The sequence below is a fragment of the Camelus bactrianus genome, chromosome 7, assembly GCF_048773025.1.
Source record: "Camelus bactrianus isolate YW-2024 breed Bactrian camel chromosome 7, ASM4877302v1, whole genome shotgun sequence".
Taxonomy (NCBI): Eukaryota; Metazoa; Chordata; class Mammalia; order Artiodactyla; family Camelidae; genus Camelus; species Camelus bactrianus.
In genome coordinates this window covers 48,252,579-48,277,311 of record NC_133545.1, presented here as the reverse complement: position 1 = coordinate 48,277,311, position 24,733 = coordinate 48,252,579, and the positions used below count along the sequence as shown (strand labels likewise).

The window sequence follows — 24,733 nt, the reverse complement described above, 5'->3', positions numbered from 1 at the left end:
CGTCTCCAATAACAATGAAAGGGAGTCAAGGAGCAAGTATTTGGAAGAGGCACACAGGAATGAACACTTATTAATGGGATTTTTTAATGTTACCATGATTCTTAGGCCTGATAGAGAGATGCAAACATACTTCTAACTGTATTTAGTAATTTAGGTTTGGTGTTTCTTTCTCTACTGAGCCTTTTTGTGTGTGTGTGCCTCATCATATTATGGTCAGTGATTCTTCACCTTTCCTATCATTTAACTACTCAGAATTCCTTTACTTATTTAGTCTCCTGGAAATTACTCAGTTGAAATTATAAGAATAGTAACAGTAATTCTAATATGGCTAAACTAAAGCATATAATAAAAATTTTCACCTTATTTCCTGATTCTTACTTTGTTTTTCTCTGCTTAACATTGCATAAAAATTCAACTTTTCAAAATTAATTAAAGAAACAAGATCAATTTAGAGTGTTAGCACCTTTGGGTTTAATGAACTTACACAATCAGGAAAGTAAAGGAAATGTGACCTAGACAAAATGTACCCCAAAAGCTTTAAGTCCATGGCCAGTTATTTTTTCTTTTTTAAAAATATTATTACAACTTTTAAAGGTAAAGAGAATTTGAAAGGCAGCAACAGAAAAACAAAGATTCAAATACAAAGGATTGCCCATAAGACTATCAGCTGATTTTACAGCTGACTTTGTAGGCCAGAAGGGAGTGGCATAATATACTTAAAAGTGTTGAAAGAAAAAAAAAAACCCTACAACTTAGTATACTCTATACAGTAAGTTGATCATTTGGAATTGAAGGATAGAGAGCTTCTCAGACAAGCAAAAACTAAGAGTTAATCAATACTAAACTGAACTTACAAGAAATATTAAAGGGTGTTTTTTAAGTGAAAAAAAAATGGCTCTGACAAAAAATGAATTATAGGAAGGGGAAAATGCCACTCACTGGTAAAGGAAGATACATAGTAAAGACAGTGGATCAACCACTTAAACAAGCAAGTACAAACGTTAAAAGACAAAAATCATAAAATCGACTAACACTACAACAAATATTTAAGGGATAGATGTGAAGATATAAAATATGACTTCAAAAACACAAAATGTGGAGGGGAAAGTAAAAAATGTAGATCTCTTAAATGTATTTGAACTTAAATGACTATAGTTATAAGTCAACATATATGAACTCCATGGTAACTACAAATCAAAAAACTACAAACACAAAAATTAGAGAGAAAGGAACACAAACATAACACAAAAGAAAATCATGAAACTACAAGGGAATAGACTAAAAGTATAAGACAAAACAGAGAAGAACTACAAAAACAACCAGAAAACAAGTAGCAAAATGGCAGTAAGCATATACCCACCAATAATCACTTTAAATGTCAAAGGACTAAATGCTCCAATCAAATGACATTGGGTGGCTAATTGTATGAAAAACAAGACCCATGTACAAGCTTCTTAGAAGACACTTACTCGACAGCTAAAGATACACAGACTGAAAATAAGGGGATGGAAAAAAATATTCCATGCAAATGGAAACAAAAAGAAAGCTGAGGCAGCAGTACTCATATCAAAGTATACTTTAAAATAAAGTCTGTAGCAAAAGACAAAAAAGGCATTATATAATGATAAAAGAATCAATACTAAAGGATGATGTTATACTCGTTAACATATACACACCCAATACAGCCCAATATAGGAGCTTTATAAATGTAAAGCAAATATTAACAGAAATAAAGGGAGAAATTGACAGTAAAACAATAATAGTAGGGCACTTTAACACCCCAGTTACCTCAACAGAGAGATCATCCATGCAGAAAATCAATAAACAGTAGCCTTAAATGAATAATTAGACCACTTGGACTTAGTAGATATCTACAGGACATTCCATCCAAAGACAGCAGAATGTCCATTCTTTTCAAATGCACATGGAATGCTCTCCAAGGTGGATCACATGCTAGTAAACAAAACAAGTCTTAACAACTTTAAGAAGACAGAAATTTTATCAGGCATCTTTTCTGACCCCATCTGCATGAAACTAAAAATCAATTACAGAAAGAAAAATGGGAAAAGAACAAACATATGGAGACTAAACAATATTCTACTAAAAACTGAATGATCAATGAAGAAATCAAAGAGGAAATCAGAAAATATTTTGTGATAAATGAAAACAGAAATACAACACTCCAAAATCTATGAGATTCACCAAAAGCAATCCTAAGAGGGAAGTTTATAGCAATACAGGCCTACCTCAAGAAACAAGAAAAACCTCAAATAAACAGCCTAACCTACCATCTAAAGGAATTAGAAAAAGAAGGGAAAAAAAAAAAACCCCAAAGTCAGCAGAAGGAAGGAAAAAATAAAGATCAGATTGGAAACAAAATAGATTCAAAAAAAAAAAAAAAAAAGAAAAGATGAATAAAACCAAGAGCTGTTTTTTTGAAAAGCTAAACAAAATTGACAAGCTTTTACCAAGACTCATTAAGAGAAAAAAAAAAAAAGTGCCCAAATATACAAAATAAGAAATGAAAGAGAAGTTACTACAATTATCACAGAAAAGTAATCATGAGAGAATACTACAAACAGCTAATGGCAACAAATTGGACAACCTAGAAGAAATAGATAAATTCCTAGAAATACACAATTTTCCAAGAGCTTACTGCTCTATGATCTATCTGTCCTAAATTGTAAATGCCATGAGAAGAATAATGACCTTAATAATAACCTTAGAGTAAACGTAATTTGAATGCTTGCCAAAAAATAACCAGGAAATTATTTCTGCAAACAATATTTAATTTATTTTTTCCATCAAAATTGAAAGCAAAAGTTCCCCACAGAATTACCTGGGCCAGACTCAGAGTAGCCCCACTCTGCTTTTATAAAGTCCCTAAAAATGAGAAAAAAATAATGGTTTTCCAAAGTGATACAAGAAAACCAAAATTTGATGAAAATACTTATGAAATAGAATGTTCCAATTAAACTATATGTTTTGGTTAAATCATATTTAAGCCAAAAACTTTTTATAACCACTCTTATTGAAAAGCTTACAGAAATTATTAGTCCATGCCCCTCATTCAGTAATGAGGATATCAAGATATCAATGGATAACCATGTTTGGCAGGAGTCACAGATTCAGACACTTCAGGAGCAGGTGCAAAAAGTAAATATATGAGGCAAGTCAAACAAAGCATATCCAAGAGCCCAACATCTTGCCTTTAGAAATGGCCTCCAAATATGTTTTATTAATAGCAGTCTTTTATTGAAAGTTGTGCTTTATTAAGCAGCCCCATGGTATTTGTCCCTTTATATTTAGTGAGCACCTCCCAATGTCTTAGTGAAGTGTAGATATTGCTATTACCTCCATTTTATAAATGAGAAAATGGAGATTAGGAAACAGCCCTATGTAGTAGTGCCTAGGTATATGACAAGCAATGTGACATCAGCACATGAGCCCCAACTTACCATTAATCTGGGCTTAATAATTACAAAATGTTAAGTGAAAGTCTTTACACTATTAACCATAACTCTGAGAGGTAGATAACTCGTATTTATACCTATTTTACACATAAAGAAACTTGGTCACAGAAAGATTAAGACCGCAGCCCAGTATTACACAGCTGGTAACTGCAGAACCAGGAGTTGAAGCCCCAGGTGGTCTGTTTCCAGATCCTCTGCTCTTGGTATAGTTCTCAACTGGAGCAATTTTGCCCCTCAGATCTGGGACATTACAAAATGTCCAGAGACATTTTGGTTATTAATACTAAGGGAGGAGGGAGATACTGGCATCTGAAAGGCAGAGGCCAGGGAGATGTTGCTAAGTATCCTACAATGCATAGGACACCCCTACACCCGCAATATGCAATACATGGCTCAAAATGTTAATAGTGCCACTGATGAGAAATTTGAGTCTATGTGATTATTACTATGCAGCCATCTAGATAGAAAATAGGCTATGGCAATACATGGGGACTGACAACACATAAAGTCTTAATATCTAAATAAATCTGTGCTATCATAATGCTTTCATGTTGTCTCTGTCCTCTAAAAAGTAATCCAGATAATTGAGTACTTTATTTAACCAAGAAACTTGGAGTTTTTTTGTATATTTTTATGATATGCAATACTACAAATTCTATATTATCTTCTAAGAACTTTTATTATGAATCTCACTTTTATGGCGAATCTTAAACATTTATTTTTGTCACTAAATATGCACATTATTAAAATTCATATATTTCTACACACTTATCTCTTTAACTGAAACTATTCCCATTGAATCTTTCTTACTCCCTCTTCTATTGTGACATTTATAAGTTATTTCCCACAAATCACAGTGATGGTGTTAGTGAAGAAGGAAAATGTGAAAGGAATCCTTTTGCTCTTAATTACTTAGCAGCTGTCTTGGCACATTGCTCTCCCTTCTTGCTTTTGCCCCTGAAACGCTTGTTATCTCTATTAATTATTTTCAGAGTTTAGAGCAACAACATGTGATGGGTTAGACAGAGAGGGAGTTAGAGATGAGGAGCAGTGACATCACCAGAACAGGACAGCTGGCTGACAGGGGGTGTTCCTGCTAGTGAAATACAAGACATAAAAGATAAAATACTTAAAAAGATACTATGCTCCATGGAGGAAAGGGGAAGGGGTTGCAACAATGGTCATTAATCCATAGCACTCCTGTCAACAGTGGTTTATTTAAACATCTGTTAAACATTTGTAATTTTAACAAATCTGCCTCAAGGTACTTGGAATTCTCTTTAAAAACATTTCTTTCTAGGGTTAAAAAAAATGTGTTCTTTTAAGCTTAAAAATCCAACTGACCTTTCTAATGATGTTCTGGGCAAACTAAAACTTTCTAGGCTTAAATTTTGTGTGCTTTTGGTCAACGTGGCTCCCTGTCCTTGAAAGGGGGAAAGAGATTAAGAAGGCTCCAAAAGCTGCTTACATTTTGCAGTGTTCTTTAATACTGATTTTATGAGTTAAGTATAAGCTGGTTAAAAACATATGGATTAAATTTTCCTTAATATATGAATGGTTTTAAAAATTAATAAGGGGGTCATGTATAACTGAAAAATTGTGCTCTACACTGGAATTTGACAAAACATTGTAAAATGATTATAAATCAATAAAAAATATTTTAAAAAATTAAGAAAGGGGAATGCTTGGCAAACTGATTTTTTTTGTCTAAGTAAAAATATTTGAAAAGTAGTTGTTGCCATTAAAAAAATATTCCCAATGCAGCTAGATATACCTTCCTTTACTTGTTCTCTTTAATTTACTAGCATTATGCAAACTGTCATAAATCTTTTTTAAGAGTATACATATTATTAGGAATGAGGAACAAGAATTTATCTGACAGAACTTATAATTTGGGGACTGTTTTTCTATTACTTTAAAATTATATTCTTAAGAATTGCTCTGTGCAGAATTTTTCTTATACAAATCCACGTGGTAATACTTTTTAAACCTCTTCATAAATTGGTATCATGTCACATTTAAATGTAGTTCATGAAAAGTTGACTTATTTCCAACAAAGCAATTATAGATTATATAGAAATAAAAGGATGTTTGTTATGATTATTATCTTAGTCCTTTTGGGCTACTATACCAAAACACTGTAAACTGTACGGCTTATAAATAACAGAAATTTATTCCTCACAATTCTGGATGTTGGGAAATTCAATATCAAGGCACTGGCAGATTCGGGACCTTGTGAGAGCCTACCTTACAGTTCATAGAAAACACCTTCTAGTTATAACCTCACATGGCAGAAGGAGCAAGGGTGCTTTCACCACTGTCTCTCTTTTACAATGGCACTAATCCCATTCATGAGGGCTCCACCTTCATGACCTAATCATCTCCCAAAGGCCCACCTCCTAATACCATCACCTTGGGATTAACATTTCAATATATGAATTTGGGAAGGGGGACACAGATATTCGGATTACAGCAGTTACTCACGTTAGTGACAGTAGTTTTAAGCACAAGGCTGTATCTTGTATCATATTAAACTTTATGTATGTAAGTTTAATGTGTGGATCACAGAATTTACACTATAAGTGAAAGTAGTAAAATTAGCTTTTTCACTGAGTTCACATAGATGCCAAAATACAGAAATGTTGACCAAGATGGCTTAAGCAAAATTTTCCTTTAAATAAAACACAACTGGAACTGGAGAGTGAGAGGGAGAATAAAAGCTACAGATTAACTTGAATTTGAATCAAATGATACTAATAGGTTCAGTCACATGATCCCTGGCTGATGCAACTAGGCACCAACAAAAACTGGGGACTACTGCAGGTAAAGTTTGACATTGTCTGTCTAGAATACCTAGTTATGAAGTTGCTATTTGAATTCACTTTAATTTCTAGAAGACTATTTATAGAAAGAAAAAATATCAAGCACTATGTCTAACAATATAACTTTATATAGAAATTTCCATATTTGTAAGAATTCTCATATTTACTAAATTTCACTCCCCTTCTCCTGCTCATCTCTTGCTTTCTCACGACCACAAAGAATGTCACAGTTAGCTCTACATGTTTTATTTATCAATGTGAGACATATTTATAATGTCAATATATATGTGAATGACAAAAAGTTAAATACAATAATAACAGGTTAAGAGATCAGTAACCTGCACCTTGTATAAGCTGTTGAAAATAAAAATTATAATAACTGCTATTAGTTTTGAGTACATACAAGAAATTGCACTAAATATTTCATGTACTATGGTTATCTTTTTTTCTTGCCAGCAATCATGCAAAGTAGACACTATTCACATGTTATAGAGGATAGACCTAAGATACAATTTTTATCATAAACTGACAACCAGGGATTTGAATACAGGTGTTTCTGCTTTTAAAGAGTTTGTACTATACCATGTTATATATCAAATACATGTATGTGTATATAAATATATATATGTGTATATATATGCACATATTTGCATTTAAATACTTGTTACTGACTTTCACCTCAGAATGTGATTGTCATTAATGTGTCCAGTTTTGAATATTAAATTATCTTTCAATTGCATCACTTAGAGTCCAATTTTAATCTAAAGAGGTGCTGAACACTCTGTACTATGTTGAATTCAACACTCATCATTTTTCTGTGTTCTATGTTTTTATGGAGATTTTGTCTTTAAAATATCCTTATATGTTGATGTTGATCTTATTTCTTTATTGAAGTATAGTTGATTTACAAAGTTTCAGGTGTAAAGTGATTCACCTATATATATGTATATTCTTTTTCAGATTCTTTTCCATTATAGATTATTACAAGATATTGAACATACTTCCCTATGCTATACATTAGGACCTTATTGTTTATCTGTTTTATACATAGTAGTTTGTATCTGGTAGCCCCAAACTCCTAATTTATCCCTCCTCCCTACTTTCCCCTTTGTAACAATAAATTTCTTTTCTGTGTTTGTGAGTCTCCTGTTTTGTATGTAAGTTCATTTGTATCATTTCTTTTAGATTCTACATATAAGTGATACCATGATATTTGTCTTTCTCTGTCTGATTTATTTCACTTAGTATGAGAATCTCTAGGTCCATCCATGTTGCTGTAAATGGCATTACTTCATTCTTTTTTATGAGTATTCAATTGTATATGTATATACCACATCTTCTTTATCCAATCATCTGTTGATGGACATTTAAGTTGCTTCCATGTCTTGACTGTTGTAAATAGTTCTGCTATGAACATTTGGGTGTAACACAGGTATTCTTAAAAATTGCTTTCTTTTTCAGTACCGTATACTTACTATAAAAATAAAAGATTATTTTCATCATTTTTCTGTAAGTTTAAAATTATTTCACAATAAATAGGTCCTTATTGTTTATCTATTTTATATATATAGTAGTGTGTATCCATTAATTCTGAATTCCCAATTTATCTCCCTTCCTTTCCCCTTTGGCAGCCATAAATTTGTTTTTGATGTCTGTGAGTCTATTTCTGTTTTGTAAATAAGTTAATTCATCTCATTTTTTTTAGATTCCCAATATAAGTGATATCATAAGTTTATTTCAGGGGTTTTATTCCTTTTGATGTGATGGTAATGGGACTGTTGATCTTATATTTTAAAAGAATTTAAATGCCTCTAGTAGAATCATAATCCTTCCCAACACAATACATTTTCATGTTGGTCATACAGCTTTCCTCATAATAGATGTTTGGATGTGTGTGGGATTGAGTTACTAAATTTCACTCCCTTCATTATTTCATTATCTGTTACAGGAACATCCCTCACTAGGCCAACTTTCAGAAAAGTTAATAGACAACAACATTAATGTCATCTTTGCAGTTCAAGGAAAACAGTTTCATTGGTATAAGGTATGTTAATTTCCATAATATAAAAATTAAGATGTTTGCATTTCTATTTAAAATTAGAATACTTCTTAGAACCACAAGTAAGCATTCTGGAGTTATACTTGGTACAATCTAAATTTAATAGTGTATTAACGAATACATACTACAGTGCCTTAAGTTAGCATTTAAGTATAAATAAGTATAAATCCTATGTTTGTAACACCTAGAACCAAGTGTGGGCACTGATACTTGGTATTGTACTCACTATGACAATAATGGAGGAGACTTTTATCAAGTAAAAAGTAGTTGACACTCCAAATATACCATCCATGTCTAGAGTCCTGCTTAATCTGGTCCATGAGCATTTCTTTATAATAGATTAGGTTGGGGAATATCAGCCAATTTTCAATAGCACCAACATACCTAGATTTGGTCTAGATCATCTAGTATAGGAATAAGAGAAGCCATGAAATTGACTGACCAAGTCAAAGCATTTCTACATAAGAATAATCGTGGTTCTGTCCAATATTTTTTAGGGTAGATGAGTCCCACAAGCAGAACAGACATTTGGCACCTATGTCACTATCCCCATGGGATTCCTTCTCTCACTCCCAACACAGAACTTCTGTAACCCTGCTACAGCTTTCTTTTCACAGTTTTTTAGGTTCTTTCTTCCAGAAAATTCTCTTTTCTTCATTTCCACAATGCTATGATACCCTGATTTTCACTGCACATGTCTGTTCACTATATCTTCTTCATCTCCTTTACTGTCTTTGCTTCTTTCTTCTGCTCTCAATGTCCTTTACCTAATACTTCAGAGAAACCACATTTTCTCTCAGCTTCAACAAATACTTGAACCCATTTGCATTTGCCACAAAGCTGGTGTTCCTTCCACCATTTTCTCTAATACTTGACTACCACATTTATCACCTGAAAGTGCTACTTTAATCATACCATTTCTTCCCTTAGAAATCTATAGTGAAAATGCAATTTGCTGTTTTCCCAAATTTAGAACCCCTTTTTAAGGTCACAACTGTTAGTATCCATAAAAGAAAGGCTCTGACCCAAATTAAATGCCCAGATCATTTTATTAACAACAGTAACAGATTCCACTTATCGAGTACCGACCATTGTCAGGCACTGAGTTCATTAATATTAACTATTTAATACTCTTAACAACTCATAATAATGAGGGCAATGTCACTAATATGCCCATTTTAAAGATTAAGGAAATACATTTAGGGAGGTTGTATACTTGCCCAGACTTTCCTAACAGCCTAAATCCTGTGTTCTTAATCTCTAGGCTTAAATTTCAAACTGAATTTCAAATTATTGTGCAGTTTTTTCATTGCTCTTGCCTCCTTTTTCTCTGATATTTATTATTTCTTGATTGTGATACTGACTGTAGCAGTTTCTCCCTACTTGCTTAAGAAAATTTCCAGTGACTGTTAAACCATATAACCAGGTTTATTATTAATTGATTTATGTGCAAAGTAAGAATTAACAGGCTCTAAAGCCCTGACAGGTTCTGCTAAGAGTCCTGTGTGTGCCCTTGCAGTCAACCACTTTGGCTGCTCAGAGATACTTTTATCAATCACCTTGGTCTGAGTTGTAACAGCCTCCTAACCCATCTCCCAAATCCATTTTCCACCTGGCTGCAGAGTGAGCTATCTAAATCACAAGTGTGACCATGGTACTCCTTAGAGTATAATGTTCCAGTGTTTCCCTCTGATCTAGAGGATCAAGTCTTTAACATGGCATATGAAGTTAGCTGGTCCTGGTTCGGTTTCATCCCCCTCACTATTCTGTGCCTTAAACTTGTCTCTCCAGTCATACTTCTAATCCTTCTGTGTACAAACATTCACTAGGCTCTTTCTTTCCTTTGTGCCTTTGTTCTTACTATCTACATTCCCCACCTGGAAGCCCATCTCCCTCATTACTTAGCTAACTCTTACTCATCTTTTAAGACACAGCTCATGAATCACCTCCTCCAGGAAGCAGTCTGTGACAGTTTACTCCAGCCTTCAAATACCTGCTCAGTATCCCCCTCATTAAGGTCTGTGCATATGTCTATCACTTGATGTTTTTTTTTCTTTACATTTTCACTCTTGCTTTGCTTCTCTTTATTTTTACATATATATACATATATTTTCAGATTCTTTTCCGTTATAGCTTATTATAAGAAATTGAATATACTTTCCTGTGCTATACAGTAGGTCCATATTGTTTATATATTTTATATATAGTAGTTTATCTACTATACGTAGACAGCAGATACCTATTATCTGTTATATATTTTATAAAGTAGATATCTGTTATCTGTTAATCCTAAACTCCTAATTTATCCATCACCCACTTTCCCCTTTGGTAACCATAGTTTGTTTTCTATGTCCATAAGTTTATTTCAGTTTTGTAAATAAAATTTGTATTTTTTTTTTTAGATTTCACATATAAATGATATCATGTAGTATTTGTCTTTCTCCGTCTGGCTTACTTCACTTAATATGATAATCTCTAAGTATATCCATGTTGCTGCAAATGGCATTATTTCATTCTTTTTTATGGCTGATGTACATTGGTTTTTGAAATTGTCATTTATATGCCTGTAAGATCTTTAAGGATGGAAACTATGTGGCCTAGTAATTTAGCATTTCCAAAGGGGTATATAATAAGTACTCAATAAAGGTTATATGAATGGATTTTAAAAATCTTTAAGTGATACATTTTCCCTATTACCTGAGATACCAAACTGTTAGTATCTAAGTAGTGGCTTAGTGGCATACAGCTGGAACTTAATGACACTTGTGAATGGTAAAAATGAGTATATAAATCGATTTCAAGACTTTTCATAATCTGATTCCGTATAACTGTGCATCTTCATTCTAGTAAGACTGGTTTCTTCTCTGCTCTTACTTCATCCACAGCTTAAGCAAATCTTCAAGCATTTGCTGATTCTCATTTTCTCACTAGTAATACCTAGAGTCTACTCCATTATTATTATGTACCATCCATCAAGAACACCAGCTCTATGAAGCTTCTATTTGTGACTATGATTTTTTTCTCCTGTCTTGGAAAACATGTCCTAAAAGTCATTCCATATAAAAGTAGTCCTGCAAAATACTTATACATATATATATGAGAAATATGATGCATATATATCATGAGAAAAGAGTTTTGTAATTAATTAAATGTTAGGAAATGCTGTATTTAATAATTCTAAATTATTTCTGAATCATAGGGATGTGTATTTTGAGTCTCTATGTGGAAGAAACCACATGCAGAACTTATCAAAATTATTTTCCCTGAGAACCCTTTTCATTTTAAAATCTCTTGGGACTATGTTCCATGGAAGATACTTTGGGAAATGCTGGTCTATATTTTGATTGGGTTTTTAGGTCAGTATTAACTTGTGCATGTACACACACTCATGCACATATAATTACACATTACCATTTCAGGTATATATTTTCTGGCTGCCCTACTTAGTTGCTTATATTTTTCAGTGTCTTATATTTTTTAATTCATGTAATGATTCATCTCTATTGATAACTATAAGAATTCTTAATATTTGTTGATTGCTAAACTACTATGTGCTACTGTCATTCAGTGAATGTTACTGATATGTTTTCTAGGATCTTCTACCCCTCTTGCCTGGCACCATTGCTGGTGAAATAGAATCAAAGGCTGCAAACCTCAATAATTTGGTAGTAGAAGCCTATCAGGTATGTATCTATTGTACACACTTTTTTGAAATAAAATTTAACCCCAATTTCTGTTGTAAGGTACAAAATAGTGCCCTATCATCTTGAGAGGAGTGATGGAAAGAACATTAGATTTGGAATTAGGAACAAAAGTTTAGCCCTTGCTCTACCACTAACTCGTTATGAAAACTTGGGGAAGTCATTTCAGCTTTGCGTGCCTCAATAGTGTTTCACTGACACAGTTTACTAACTCAGGTTGAGCTAGAGGGTATCTAAATTTCCTTCCTCATCGAATGTTCAGTGACTCACCAAATCATAGCTATAGAGATAATTTGTTATCAAGAAATTTCACCATTTCTCACTGTCACAAAAAAAAAACCAACTTAGGACTTATCATTCCTTCTTATCAACGAAAATCAAACGTGCACAGTTCATTCCCATCCATAATTTGTTCACAAGGATAATCAAAATAAGAAAGGAGCTTACAGTATTAGAAGTCACCCTAGTTTTCATAGTATGAACCCATTTATTACCCCAAATAAGGAATATAAGTCGACAAACTCCTGTACATCAAACTGCACCCATGGAAAGGGTAATAGCAGCTTTTAGTTTCATGTTCTTTATTTTACTAAGATAGGTATGTGATGACTTATCTAAATTACAGTCCTGATTAACCTTAAACAATTTAAAATACTAGCAAAATCTATAAAAACTCTGGCTAATTAATCTCCTTAAGTTGGGATGCTGTTATTTTGTATGTCTGTACTTTCAAAATTCTTCTGAAATTTCATTTTGTCATTTTGTCCAACAGAAACCATTCACAATTCATTGAAAATAGAATATAAATATTTTCTTCTAACCTGTAGTTTTTTGTATTTCCTTTTTAAGACTTTTATAAAATTATATACAAACTTAGTACATGGTGAATGTCATTGCATTTTATTTTTTATCCTTTACATTAGCACTGCCATTAGAATTAAAACTATATAAAAATCAAGACTATAGTAACAGTAATTTAGCTGAAATGAAGAAATAAAAAATAAACTATAATGAATAAAAAAAGAATTATACATCATAAAAAATAAATTCTGCCTCTGTACTGCTGGATAATAAAAGGGAAGTTTAAGATTGTGTCTGGAGCTTAATTTCTAAATCTCAAAATTGGGTAAAATTTTAGATATTTGTTTTCATATCCTGCTTGAAAAGCACTGGTGTAACTAGCTGAAGGTTTTAAGAGAAGCATTAACTTCAGAAGGAGAAAAAGAACACTCATTATATTAGGCATTTCCTTCTGATCGGTTAAACCATCACCATATCAACACCATTTGTATGCCATTAGAAGTTTCTATTTTTTTGTTGAAATTATTAAAGTTGTTATAATGTATGAATTCTTTGGTAGATAAAAAATGAAACTGATATAGTCTTACCTAATTCAAATAAAATTTAATTATTTGAGGAATTATCTCATTCTAAAGATTTACTACCATAATTCCATGATCAATTATTTATCAGTAAGCACACATCTCTTTACTGATTATACAGTTGAAGAGGAAAAATTAGTCAAGTAAATAATTAAAAGCCATGGGAATTTTTTTCTTCATACCCTGCTATTCATTCCCTTTCTTTAGGTATATACTTCACCTTTCCCCTTTCCTTTTGTTTACAAGTATAAGTTAAAGATTTCTGCATGTGGTAGACTCTTAGTTTTATGTGATGAAATATACACAGATCTACAGAATATATTTAATGTAGCTAGAACTTCTGAAATTCAGAGATTGGAAGAAATTAGTGAATGCTTGATATATAACAGGCATTACATCGATGTTTTTTCAATGATTGTATAAATGAGTGAATGATCTTCTGCCCAGTAAGGGGCCCTACTTCAGTATTAAGGATTTGGAACAAATTTAATTGACAGAAGCAAGACCCAGGCACTTGGCAAAAAAACTAGGCCATTTGTGGAGAATTTATAGGGCTATCTCTGACAGGTATTCATTATACCTGCAGTATAGAAACGGCAACACAAAAATTGACCTTTCAATTCTGTATCAATAAGGTATTTTAGCTTTCATGATAGTCCAAAGTGTTTGAAACTGAAATGTTACTTTAACATCTGTAAATGTCAGAAGAAAGTTCCAGATTTAAACTATCAATATTTATTCTCCATGATGATATATGTATTCTCAATGTTTTAGTTAAATTTTATCATAAAATATAAATATTATTGGATTAAAAATGATTAGTTTTGTAACAAGCTGAGTGAGAAATATCACTGTGATCAAAATGCAGCCAAGGAAATATGTGGAAAATAGAGCAATTTAAATGCAGATAATCTAATCCTTCAATATTTTTATATATTTCAAATGTAATTGGGTCATGATGTGGTAACATTGTTTTTATTCATCCTTTTATTAGAGAGACAGACTCCTTGATTTAGTTAAAAATAAAATCCAGGCTGATATGATAAACTTGACTGTTTAGTTGCTTACATTTGAAACTGCTATAGTATACAATTAAAAATGTCGTCTCTGCAGAAACTCATTTCAGAAGTGAGAGTTCAGGTGGAAAACCAGGTAAAAGGTGTCTATTTTAACATTACTGCCATCTGTCCAGATGGGACCAAAAAGCCAGGCACAGACGGATGTGGAAATGTGACAAGCAATGATGAAGTACGTGAGTGTACATTTTTCCCATTTAAAGTAAACTAAGTTGTTTGGCATGTTTTCTCACAGAAAAAAATCAAACCGTTCTGAAAAACTTTACTTACTACTGACCTCAAGAATCTGATTTACACTTCAAAGTAACTTTTATTGTCTATTCCTAAAGTTCCTACTTGTAACTCCATTGACTGTTCTCTCAAATTCTGTAGTTAAAATAAGTATCATATTAAATATTTAATGATGATAACTTTACACTTAGGGTGTCACAGCCAGTATAGGAAAGCACATCTCCTCAAATAAGTGTCTATATGTATGAGGATGATAATAATTTTTTGTTTTAAATCTGAAAATTCTCAGAGTAACTGTTAAGTTGAAGGGAATAAGCTACAGAAAAGAATGGGAGTGATGGAATTGTTGAAAAAGGCTAAGAATTACAATATCTTTCACTTTGTGATTGTCCCAATATACTTGTATTGTCCCAATATAATGATATAGGAGGAAGTAGGGAAATCTGTTAAGAACAATAAAGATGTGTTATCATTTAAATAAAAATGGATGAAATGTGGAAAAGGGAGACCCAGATTACAGCAGCATCAGGAAATAGGACCAGGGGAGATAGAGTTTCTCCCAAGATTGGCGCAATAGAGAGTAAACACACAGAAATATGCTTTTAAAGGAAATTCTTATAAGATGAAATGATTTTCAGTGAGTCATTTATCTCTTGAGGCATCAGTTGCCTCATTTTTAAATGAATAGCTTTAACTAGAAAATTTCTAATCCCTCTTCCATCCATCTCCAAGGTTCTATGATGCTATTAATTATTTTACTATCATGCTATAGAAAAACAAGAAAGAACTATTGAAAGAGGTGAGAAATCCTAAGATTCTAAGACTGACTAAAGAGAATCTTCCTTTCTCTTTAGTTAGAGTATAGTTTTCTCTCATGGGAAGTTCAGAATCTGTAGGTAGTATAGTCGCTCTAACAAGCTGTATATTTGAAATTAATTAGTTTCTAATTCTGTAGGCTCCTGCATAGTCATAGTCACTCCTTGAATTTTGTTCAAAAGACGTTATATATGAGTTTACAAAATAAATATTTGATTTCCATTGAATACAGAGAAAACTTTGTGCAAGCAAAACATAGTGCTATGTTACTTTCTGAGAAAGGGTTACCCTCTTGGAAGTAATTCTTTCTTTCAAAATCAGTTTTGGCAGAATGATTTTCCTTATTTCTTAACTTTTCTTTTTCCTTTCCTTTTTCTACATACCTTTTTCCTCTCACTTTCAACCAAGTAGTATAAACAGTATGACTTTCAGAAAGAGTCATATGACCTCTTAATTACATAAACTCCAAGTCTTGCTCTATTATTAATATTGGCAATGACCACATTATCCTACATATTTGTTAATCTTTAACATTAAAAAAAAATTTCAAGTCTCACACTAAGTGTACTGCTTTTAATATTATGAGATTAATTCTAATTCTGAATGGATATATATATAAGCCTAAATTTAGATCTTTCATATCACTATGTGTGTGTGTCTGTGTGTGTGTGTGTATTTGTGCTAGGCTTTTTGGTTGGGGTGGATATCTATATATTCCTATATATCTATATCTATCATAGGTACATATAGATATATATATAGATATATACAGAGAGAGGTCTCACTATATATCTGTTCATATATACGTAATATATATATTCATATATATATATATATATCCATACCTCCTATTTAATTTATGTCCATACCAACCAAAAAGTCTAGCACAAAATATTTTTAATTGTAATACACTGCAGTCTAACATGAAAAAATATAATCTTATTTGCCAAAGTACCTGAAGATCATAAGGTAGTTAACAAATATAAATAGCACATTAAGCCAATTGTGTTGTACAGAAAGAAAAAATAGAGAAAACAGAAAAATTTGGCAGGAGAAAAAAATTCTGTAGTTTCGTGAGGGAAACCAATTTCTGCTAGGCCAGATCCTCAGTTGTGGATAACACCTTCCACTGAGACAAATGTATGACTTTGTATTAAGATCTAAAAGTAGGAGTCCTAAATCTTTTTCCCTTGAGTAACATCAGGGAAAGCCCATGTTTTCCTCCACTAACATGTAAAAACTAAAATTTAACTCTGATACTTTGCCTGAGCCCCTAAAAAACAGAAATAAAAGAAAAATTGTTCATTTGAACAACTTTTTATCTCAGGGCTTTAAAGCAGTAGAGCCCATGACTTTATCTGATCTATCTATAGTACCAAATATTTTCAGTAGCTCCATATTGTAAGGACTCAGTCCAGAAAAATGGTCTGTTATCTCTCAGATTTGCTAAGAAATCAATTGAGGACATAAAATTAATGATCAGAAGTAGAGTAGACATTTCAAATAGGCTTGAACCCATGTCTATTTATTGGTACAATATAGGCAAGTCACAGTCTTGCCTCCAGTTTACTAATTAATAAATAAATGAAATTAAAAAGGGATGTTATGTCTATGTATGACAGTGCATGTAGAATCAGTAAATACTAATTTCTAAAATATGTATATTATTAATTCAAAGTATCATTAACAGATATAATATTGGTAATAAAAATAATCAAGACACAAACATATTTTCTCCCCCCTACCCAAATTTAGGTTCTTTTCAATGTAACAGTTACAATGGAAAAATGCAATGTCACAGGAGGAAAAAGCTATGCAATAATCAAACCTATTGGTTTCAATGAAACCACTAAACTTCATATACACAGAAACTGCAGCTGCCAGTGTGATGACAGCAGAGGACCTAAAAGAAAGTGTGTAGAAGAAACTTTTCTAGATGGCAAGTGTTTCCAATGTGATGAGAATAACTGTCATTTTGATGAAGATCAATTTCCTTCTGAAAGTTGCAAGTCACACAAGGATCAACCTGTTTGCAGTGGAAGAGGAGTTTGTATTTGTGGGAAATGTTTATGTCACAAAATTAAGCTTGGAAAAGTATATGGAAAATACTGTGAAAAGGATGACTTTTCTTGTCCATATCACCATGGAAATCTGTGTGCTGGTGAGTATAAATACGTACATACAGTTATTTATATAGTTACATACTGAACTAGCATATATGTTAAAATATATTTAAATAACATCTTTATAATTACCAACCCTCAATCTGAATTTAATATTTAAACTTTCAAAGTCTGTGAAATTAGGGCATAGCCACAGATTTGTAGCACATGATTCTGATACTTACATTTTAAATTATTTTGTACAGGACATACTTAAAAATTAAAACCAAAAACTGTTATTTTTCAAGTATGCCTTGACCTTGTAAAGACATACACCAGAAAAGGAAATTACTGATAACGTCTGACAGATTTTCTATTATCTGGGTATTCTTCTAGAAGGATGAGTCATTCTAATAAGTGGTCACTCCCTCCATCTTGCTCAGGGGATAGTGAGTGATAAAAATTTACTTTTCATTCATTGTAAAATTCTTAATGCATTATTAGAGACAGCACTGTAAATCTGTAGTAGTTTAAACTCCTGCAGTTTATTTTTGAAACAGCACCAGCAACAGCATTTTCAAAGGACAGTATTCTTCAAGAAAATACTGGTTTCATAAGAAATTTAGATTAGTCCTCGAGGCTACACACAGACTAAATTTAAAAATGAAATAATTTAAAATAAAAATATCAAAAGCACTTGTTGGCTAATTCAGTTTACTGCCACCTAGAGGGTATATTCTAGAAAATAGATGCAACATTTGAAAATTAGTACAAAAAATGTTCAATGAATTAATTTTTCTGTCAGTACGCTAAATCCACTTATTGTTAAAACATCTTTTTAATGTTTGTGTTTTGGTAAACAAATATTAATTAAATCACTGATGAAATGCAGTATTTCATTGTCATAAGTATATGGAAAGTTTGTACAAGCCTATAAAAAATAAATTTTTACACTTGTGTAAATTAAAATTTTGGCCTACACCACAAATATGTGGTGGCAAATTTCCTTTTTATTATATTAAATAGACATAATATTTTATATTCCAAATGTTTATTCAGCTGTACCTGGTATCCTGGATAGAATGGATTATAGATGATTTTAGAACAAACCTTCAAATGTCATCTAATTATTAGTATTAATCCTGTTTGGGACAGGGAAGAGAAAGAATTCTGAGATTATCATTTCCTACAGCTGTCAAAGAAGTTTCAAATACATTGAGATTCTCAGTCTGTTTATAGTAAAATATCAAAAATCAATGTACTGCTCTTTCTATGTGACTATGATACTACTGACTCACAGGGAGTTGAGAATCTGATTTGAATTATTTGTATATAGGATGTAAGTGCAAACTGTTGACTGACAACCATTTTCTTTGCTAGTCTCCTTTGAGAATCAAAACACATGTTCACAGGTCTGCTGGCTAGGATTAGGTGTACAGCCCATATATGGGGAACCAAGTCTGGCAAGCATTTGTTTCATCTGGAGTTCATTAGTTTTACACTTAGCAAACTGAGCTGATCCAACAGTAGATGCCATGGAACAGTTACCCTTTGAGGTGCGCCACAATAAAGAGAAAGAGGGAGGAAACCTGGAAGCGAAGAAGGAAGAGAAGAAAAGTCTGTGGCCAAATAAACTTGAAAAACATTATATAACCCTGTAAAATGTATCCTCTGTTGAATATTTCTAGTTCACATTAGCATATTAAATTTTCCATACTTCCTGCAGGATAAAATCCATTTAACTACAGATAACCACTATTCTTCCTCAACTCCAACATGCATACACGTACCACTTTGCTTTCTCTTTTGTTTTCTCTCATTTACCACCTAATAATAGCTCACAGCATACTTGAATACATGCTTTTAATACTAACCTGCTAAACAATGACCCAAAAATGTGAAAGGATTACTCCAACTTCCACAAAGACCTTATCTTTAAACATCGCACTAGCAGAACTGAAACACTAGAAAGATATGCCCCATGGACCTTCAAAGTTATCCCAGGCCTGCAGCAATAACGAGCGACTAAGAGTAAATTATGGAAGCTATTCATCAAACACTCCTGTTTTTCAAATTTCAAATCAGACAATCAACATTACTTCAGCTTCTGTAGCTTCTTTATATTTGTTTGTTTTTAATGTAAAACTGACTGTATAGTGACCTTCAAGTAGTTGGCAGTAGCTGCAGCAGGGCAGAATTCACAATTGTCAGCACAACAGATTAATATCAGGAGATTATCTACAATAGAACAGCTTTGAAAATAGACACTCCTAACTCCTGGCATTGTTTATGTCAGACAAATGGAAAATGATGCTGTTTCCATTCACTTGACTGTCAGTATGTTTCCATGGAGATGGAAGGGGAATTCATGTTTGGAAATGCTTCACAAAGTCAGTGACCTCAATAACTTAGGTCTTGGAGTGTCTTTGTTTGCAGGGCATGGAGATTGTGAAGCAGGTAAATGCCAGTGCTTCAGGGGCTGGGAAGGGGATCGGTGCCAGTGTCCATCAGCATCCGCCCAGTACTGTGTCAATCCAAAGGGCCAAGTGTGTAGTGGAAGAGGCACATGTGTATGTGGCAGATGTGAGTGCACCGATCCCAGAAGTATTGGCCGCTTCTGTGAACACTGTCCCACATGTCACACAGCCTGCAATGAAAACTGGTATGTGTTTTCTGATTCCAAACATATAATAACCATTATAACCTTAGCTTTTTTGAAATAGGTTTTTTTTTAAAGAGTAACATTCAGCATTTATAAATAAGTTTATTGGGTTTTTCCCCCAGCTTTAATGAGATATACTTGACATATAACCTCCTGTAAGTTTATGATATACAATGTGATGGTTTAGGTGCTGCCTGCTGCTCAGCTTACTATTTATTAGCTGTTTGATCTAGGGCAAATTTTTTAAATTCTCTGTGCCTCAGTTTCATGATATTGAATATAAGGATAATAATAATAATAATACCTTGCTATAATTCTGTAAAGTAATTAAATTAGATGTTCATGCAAAAAAAAAAAACCCTAAACCTTTATATTTGGTGTATAGTAATCATAGGATAAACGTCAACTGTTGTTATTTTTTTTTTTTATTCTTTTAAAGATAAAAAGTGGTGGCTATGAACCATTCTAGAAAGAAGTGATGGATATAAGTGAGGATGGCATTATTGTTTTATGCTAAGAATTAATTTTCCAATAATAATTTAAGTCCTGCTCAAAGACCACTACTCTAAATATCACTTTGCCTTCCAATTTATTTTATTCAAATTTTTAAGACATTCACTTTCTCAGATTGGTAGCTCAAGTAAAATTTTAAAAATTATGCATAGTTGGTTATGTAACTCACTTGGAACAACAATGGAGGTATTTTGAATGAACCCAGTCAAAATTTGAACTTTATATTCATCGCTAAATTTTTCTACTAGTATCACAATATTTATCTTCTAAAACATCTGTGCTAGTTATTTTTGAAGTCAGAATATCATTCATTTCCTACAGATATCCTTCTCAATACAGAAAAATCATTATTTTGATTTTATACATTATTAAAATAATTTAGTTAGAATGCAACTTTGCCATGGTATTAAATTCAGCAAGATTACAAATAAATGTCATAGCTTTCCTTCCCAGTTTTAAAAGTCTGCCTTCCTAAAGTAATACCCCATTTTGTTATTTTATTTCTTGTAAAAAATATTACAGGCTACAATCTTTTTAAAAATTAAATGTTTTCACTTCTGTTTGTCCTTACAGGAATTGTGTGCAATGCCTTCACCCTCACAATCTGTCTCAAGCTATATTTGATCGGTGTAAAACCTCATGTGCTCTCAAGGAACATTATGTGGACCAAACACCAGGTAAACAAAAGTTTAATAACCAAAGCACTGAAGAGTATCTGTAGAGAATCATGTTCCTCAAGAGGGCCCATAATCAACTATCCTAAAGAAAAACTCACTGCTTAAATGTTTTCAATCTCTCAGAAATGGCACTCTATAAAACCACCTGAGTATATTTGCCATCGTTTGGCAAAATTGCCAGCTCTCCCATCTCAACTTCCCAGCTAAATTCCCAAGCTGTGTACCTCCATGAAAGTATCCTAACAGATTTTCTAGAGAGGCCTCAGTGAGTCAAGAATAGTTTTCTATGTAGAGTCCATTTCACCGTTAGAGACATAGATCCATAGAGACAAGTCTATGAAGCCATAATTATCCTCTATAACCCAAATTTGCTTCCAGTTATACCTTCCTCATGTCAAACCAATATTTACTTTCATGTTTCAGGTCAAGCCAAAAAATTCTAAGTAGCAATGATCTGCTTCTGCAAAGTACTTCAGTTCAAAAGGGCCATTCCTTCCTGGTACTTTTCATTCTGATAATAAATATAATTTAGGGGTGAATGATTATAAAGGTGGCACAATGGAAAGGGTATGGAACTTGCAGTTTGAGAACCTTGGCTTAAAACATTCACTTGACCCTAGTAGCTAAGAAATATCAGCCCTCTTACAAAATTTCCCTGAGCCTCAGTTTCCTTATCTGTAAAATGAAGATAATAATACTGGCATCAAGAGTTGTATGAGATTAAATAAGCCAGTGAACATGAAAATAATTTTAAATTAAAAGATGATACATGAGTGGGAGAAACATGTGAAAGCTGTGTTCAAAGACAAAAGTTCTTCAGAACCCCAAAATCAGCACCCTGTTTTGTTCAGGTAGAAGGTATTACATATGCATTAGAAATAAAGCTTGAAATTGCGTCTTGACTGAGAACATACTGCTACTATTATTTCTAATCTCCCCTCCAACCAATAAGAATAATTCCAGGTTGTAGAGAGATTGCACAGAAAAATAATCTTTCTCTAGAGTTTTGTTTCCCTCATCGCTTGCATCTACACTAATCTTAGCCCATAATGAATTTGGCTTTGAAAAGAGCCCATGTGCTGCCAGCTGGGGCTGCAGCAATCACACCAGAAAGCCAAGAGCCTTTTCTAATAAATAGAGCCTTTATTGTCAACATGTCATTTATTATGTTAAGTAAACAAACCTACTCGGACTGAAGTGCGGTCACAAAAAGTATTCCCTTAAAGCTCCTTAGGAAAAGCCCTTTCTTGACCTAAACTAAAAAAAGAGCCATAGCCAGGGTTAAATGTTTGGCTCTCCAAAATGACATTTAAAAATGCAAGCAGATTTGAGCCCTGAAAATGTCCTCCATCATAACTCATTTAGAAATATTTGTATTAGTAGCTAGGGGGCTTCCCTCCCACTCACAGTTGTGCAAGGAGAGGGAAACGGCATTTGTTAGCCACATCTATTATCTATCTACTTGATCACACTTAAAGGGTGTCCTTTTGGTCTTTCTGGCTAAGCTCCTACTAGGAGAGAAGCCAGTATGAGATCAAGACACGCGACCCCTTTGCTGATTAAGTAGTTCCAAGTTAATCAAGAGAAATGACAATCCGTCAGGATGAAAGGCATGCATGTTACAAACCTGGGGCACCACCTCTGAATAGAGCATCTTGGATTCTCTCCATGTGTGAGGCCTGTAACAAAGGGAGACTTGTACTTGCATGTGGTGCTTCTAGTTCAGTGAGTAGTCATCCAGTCTCTCTTCACCCTTTCTTTCAAGGAACCATACTTATTATTATGACCAAGAGAAAACTGGGCCCTAAGTCTTCCCACATGGAGAAAAGCCCTTACCCTTGTTACTGAGTTCTTGACTTATTCAGGAGTACATTTGGTCATCCCTGGGAATTCAGACACAAATCCACTCATGATTGGGTGATCATTCTTCTAAGCCTTGGCAGGGCCCCTCCAAAAGGTTCTTCTCAAGGAGACCTTAAGACATTTAGGTGAAATCCCCAAAGCCTGGAGAGTGGGTGGAAAACACATGTTTCTTTAGACCAAGGGATAATTTTGTGAGTCTGGGGCAGCGGGTGAGTTCTGTGGAATACTAGTGTATTGTGCAACCATGTTCCTCTTAGATTAGGGTAATACCTCTGGCAGCCACAGAGCCTGTAGACTTTCCAACTAGAGTTTGCCAAAGATCTAGTGCTAAAACAGAGACCTAGCATGCCCCTGCTCTTAACACAGCATTCCCTTTTTCAGATAGTATTTATTTGTTCTTGAAAAAACACACAGTGGAATTTTTAGAAGCAAAAGAGGGTAGATTTGATTAACAGACAAGTGAAAAATTAATTAACAAAAGTTGAGAAAAGAGATTTGGGTATTGTCCCAAATTGGACACGCCCATTTCCTAGAGAAGGTATGTGTAATAATAATGAAAACTTACACTGCAGTTTCAAAGGAAATATTTATCCATCTATTACAATAGTACTGGCTTTAGGTTCTGCAGATGTTTATTTTCCATTACTGATGTGCAACAAATGAAGAGTAAGCATAAGACAAATATATGCTAAGGAACGGAGCTGTTAAGTAATTTTTAAATCCTATTCTCCCTTTGTGATTAAGAGTACACACGAAAAAAAACTGTCCCTTTCTCTGTTATGGATAAAATTATATTTATTTAAGGGATTTGGACATATTCTACTAAATAACAATTAAAGAATCAAGCTGCAAAGAAATAATCTTTTTGAATACCTTAACTGTGGCTATTCTTCTGAGGAGAATTTTCTGTTGAAGATATTTTAATAATAAATATGTAATAAAAATTAGAGAGTTTACTTTTTGAATCATGGCAGTCCTCTGTTTTGAAAGTGTAGATTTGCAAATATCTCTGATTCTGTTTAGATGGTGAGCGTTGTTTACTTGCTAGAATCTTCTGAATTACTCATTCTGTTTTTTTAACCCATTTCTTTGTTTGTTTCATTACAGAATGTTTCTCTAGCCCAAGCTATCTAAGAATATTTTTCATCATCTTCATAATTACATTCTTGATTGGGTTGCTTAAAGTCCTTATCATTAGACAGGTGATACTCCAATGGAATAGTAATAAAATTAAGTCTTCAGCAGATTACAGGGTATCAGCCTCAAAAAAGGTCAGTGAATTCTAAAAAGAATTACTATCAGTTTATTATTGTTTACTTTCAATAATTAGCTTCTTAATTAATGGCAATATTTCTT

The 24,733-nt window shown here is 33.1% G+C and overlaps 1 protein-coding gene across 2 annotated transcripts in view; it reads left to right on the top strand.

Annotated features, from left to right (window-relative positions):
* Nucleotides 1-24,733, top strand: part of ITGB8 (integrin subunit beta 8) — an 82,499-nt gene that overhangs the window by 52,420 nt on the left and 5,346 nt on the right. For both annotated transcript variants that reach the window (XM_010967184.3, XM_045504455.2), the window contains 7 exons: nt 8,244-8,339; nt 11,948-12,037; nt 14,551-14,685; nt 17,316-17,721; nt 20,099-20,324; nt 21,411-21,514; nt 24,485-24,648. In XM_010967184.3, coding sequence (XP_010965486.1) covers nt 8,244-8,339; nt 11,948-12,037; nt 14,551-14,685; nt 17,316-17,721; nt 20,099-20,324; nt 21,411-21,514; nt 24,485-24,648 — 1,221 coding nt within the window. The remainder of the gene's footprint in view (nt 1-8,243; nt 8,340-11,947; nt 12,038-14,550; nt 14,686-17,315; nt 17,722-20,098; nt 20,325-21,410; nt 21,515-24,484; nt 24,649-24,733) is intronic.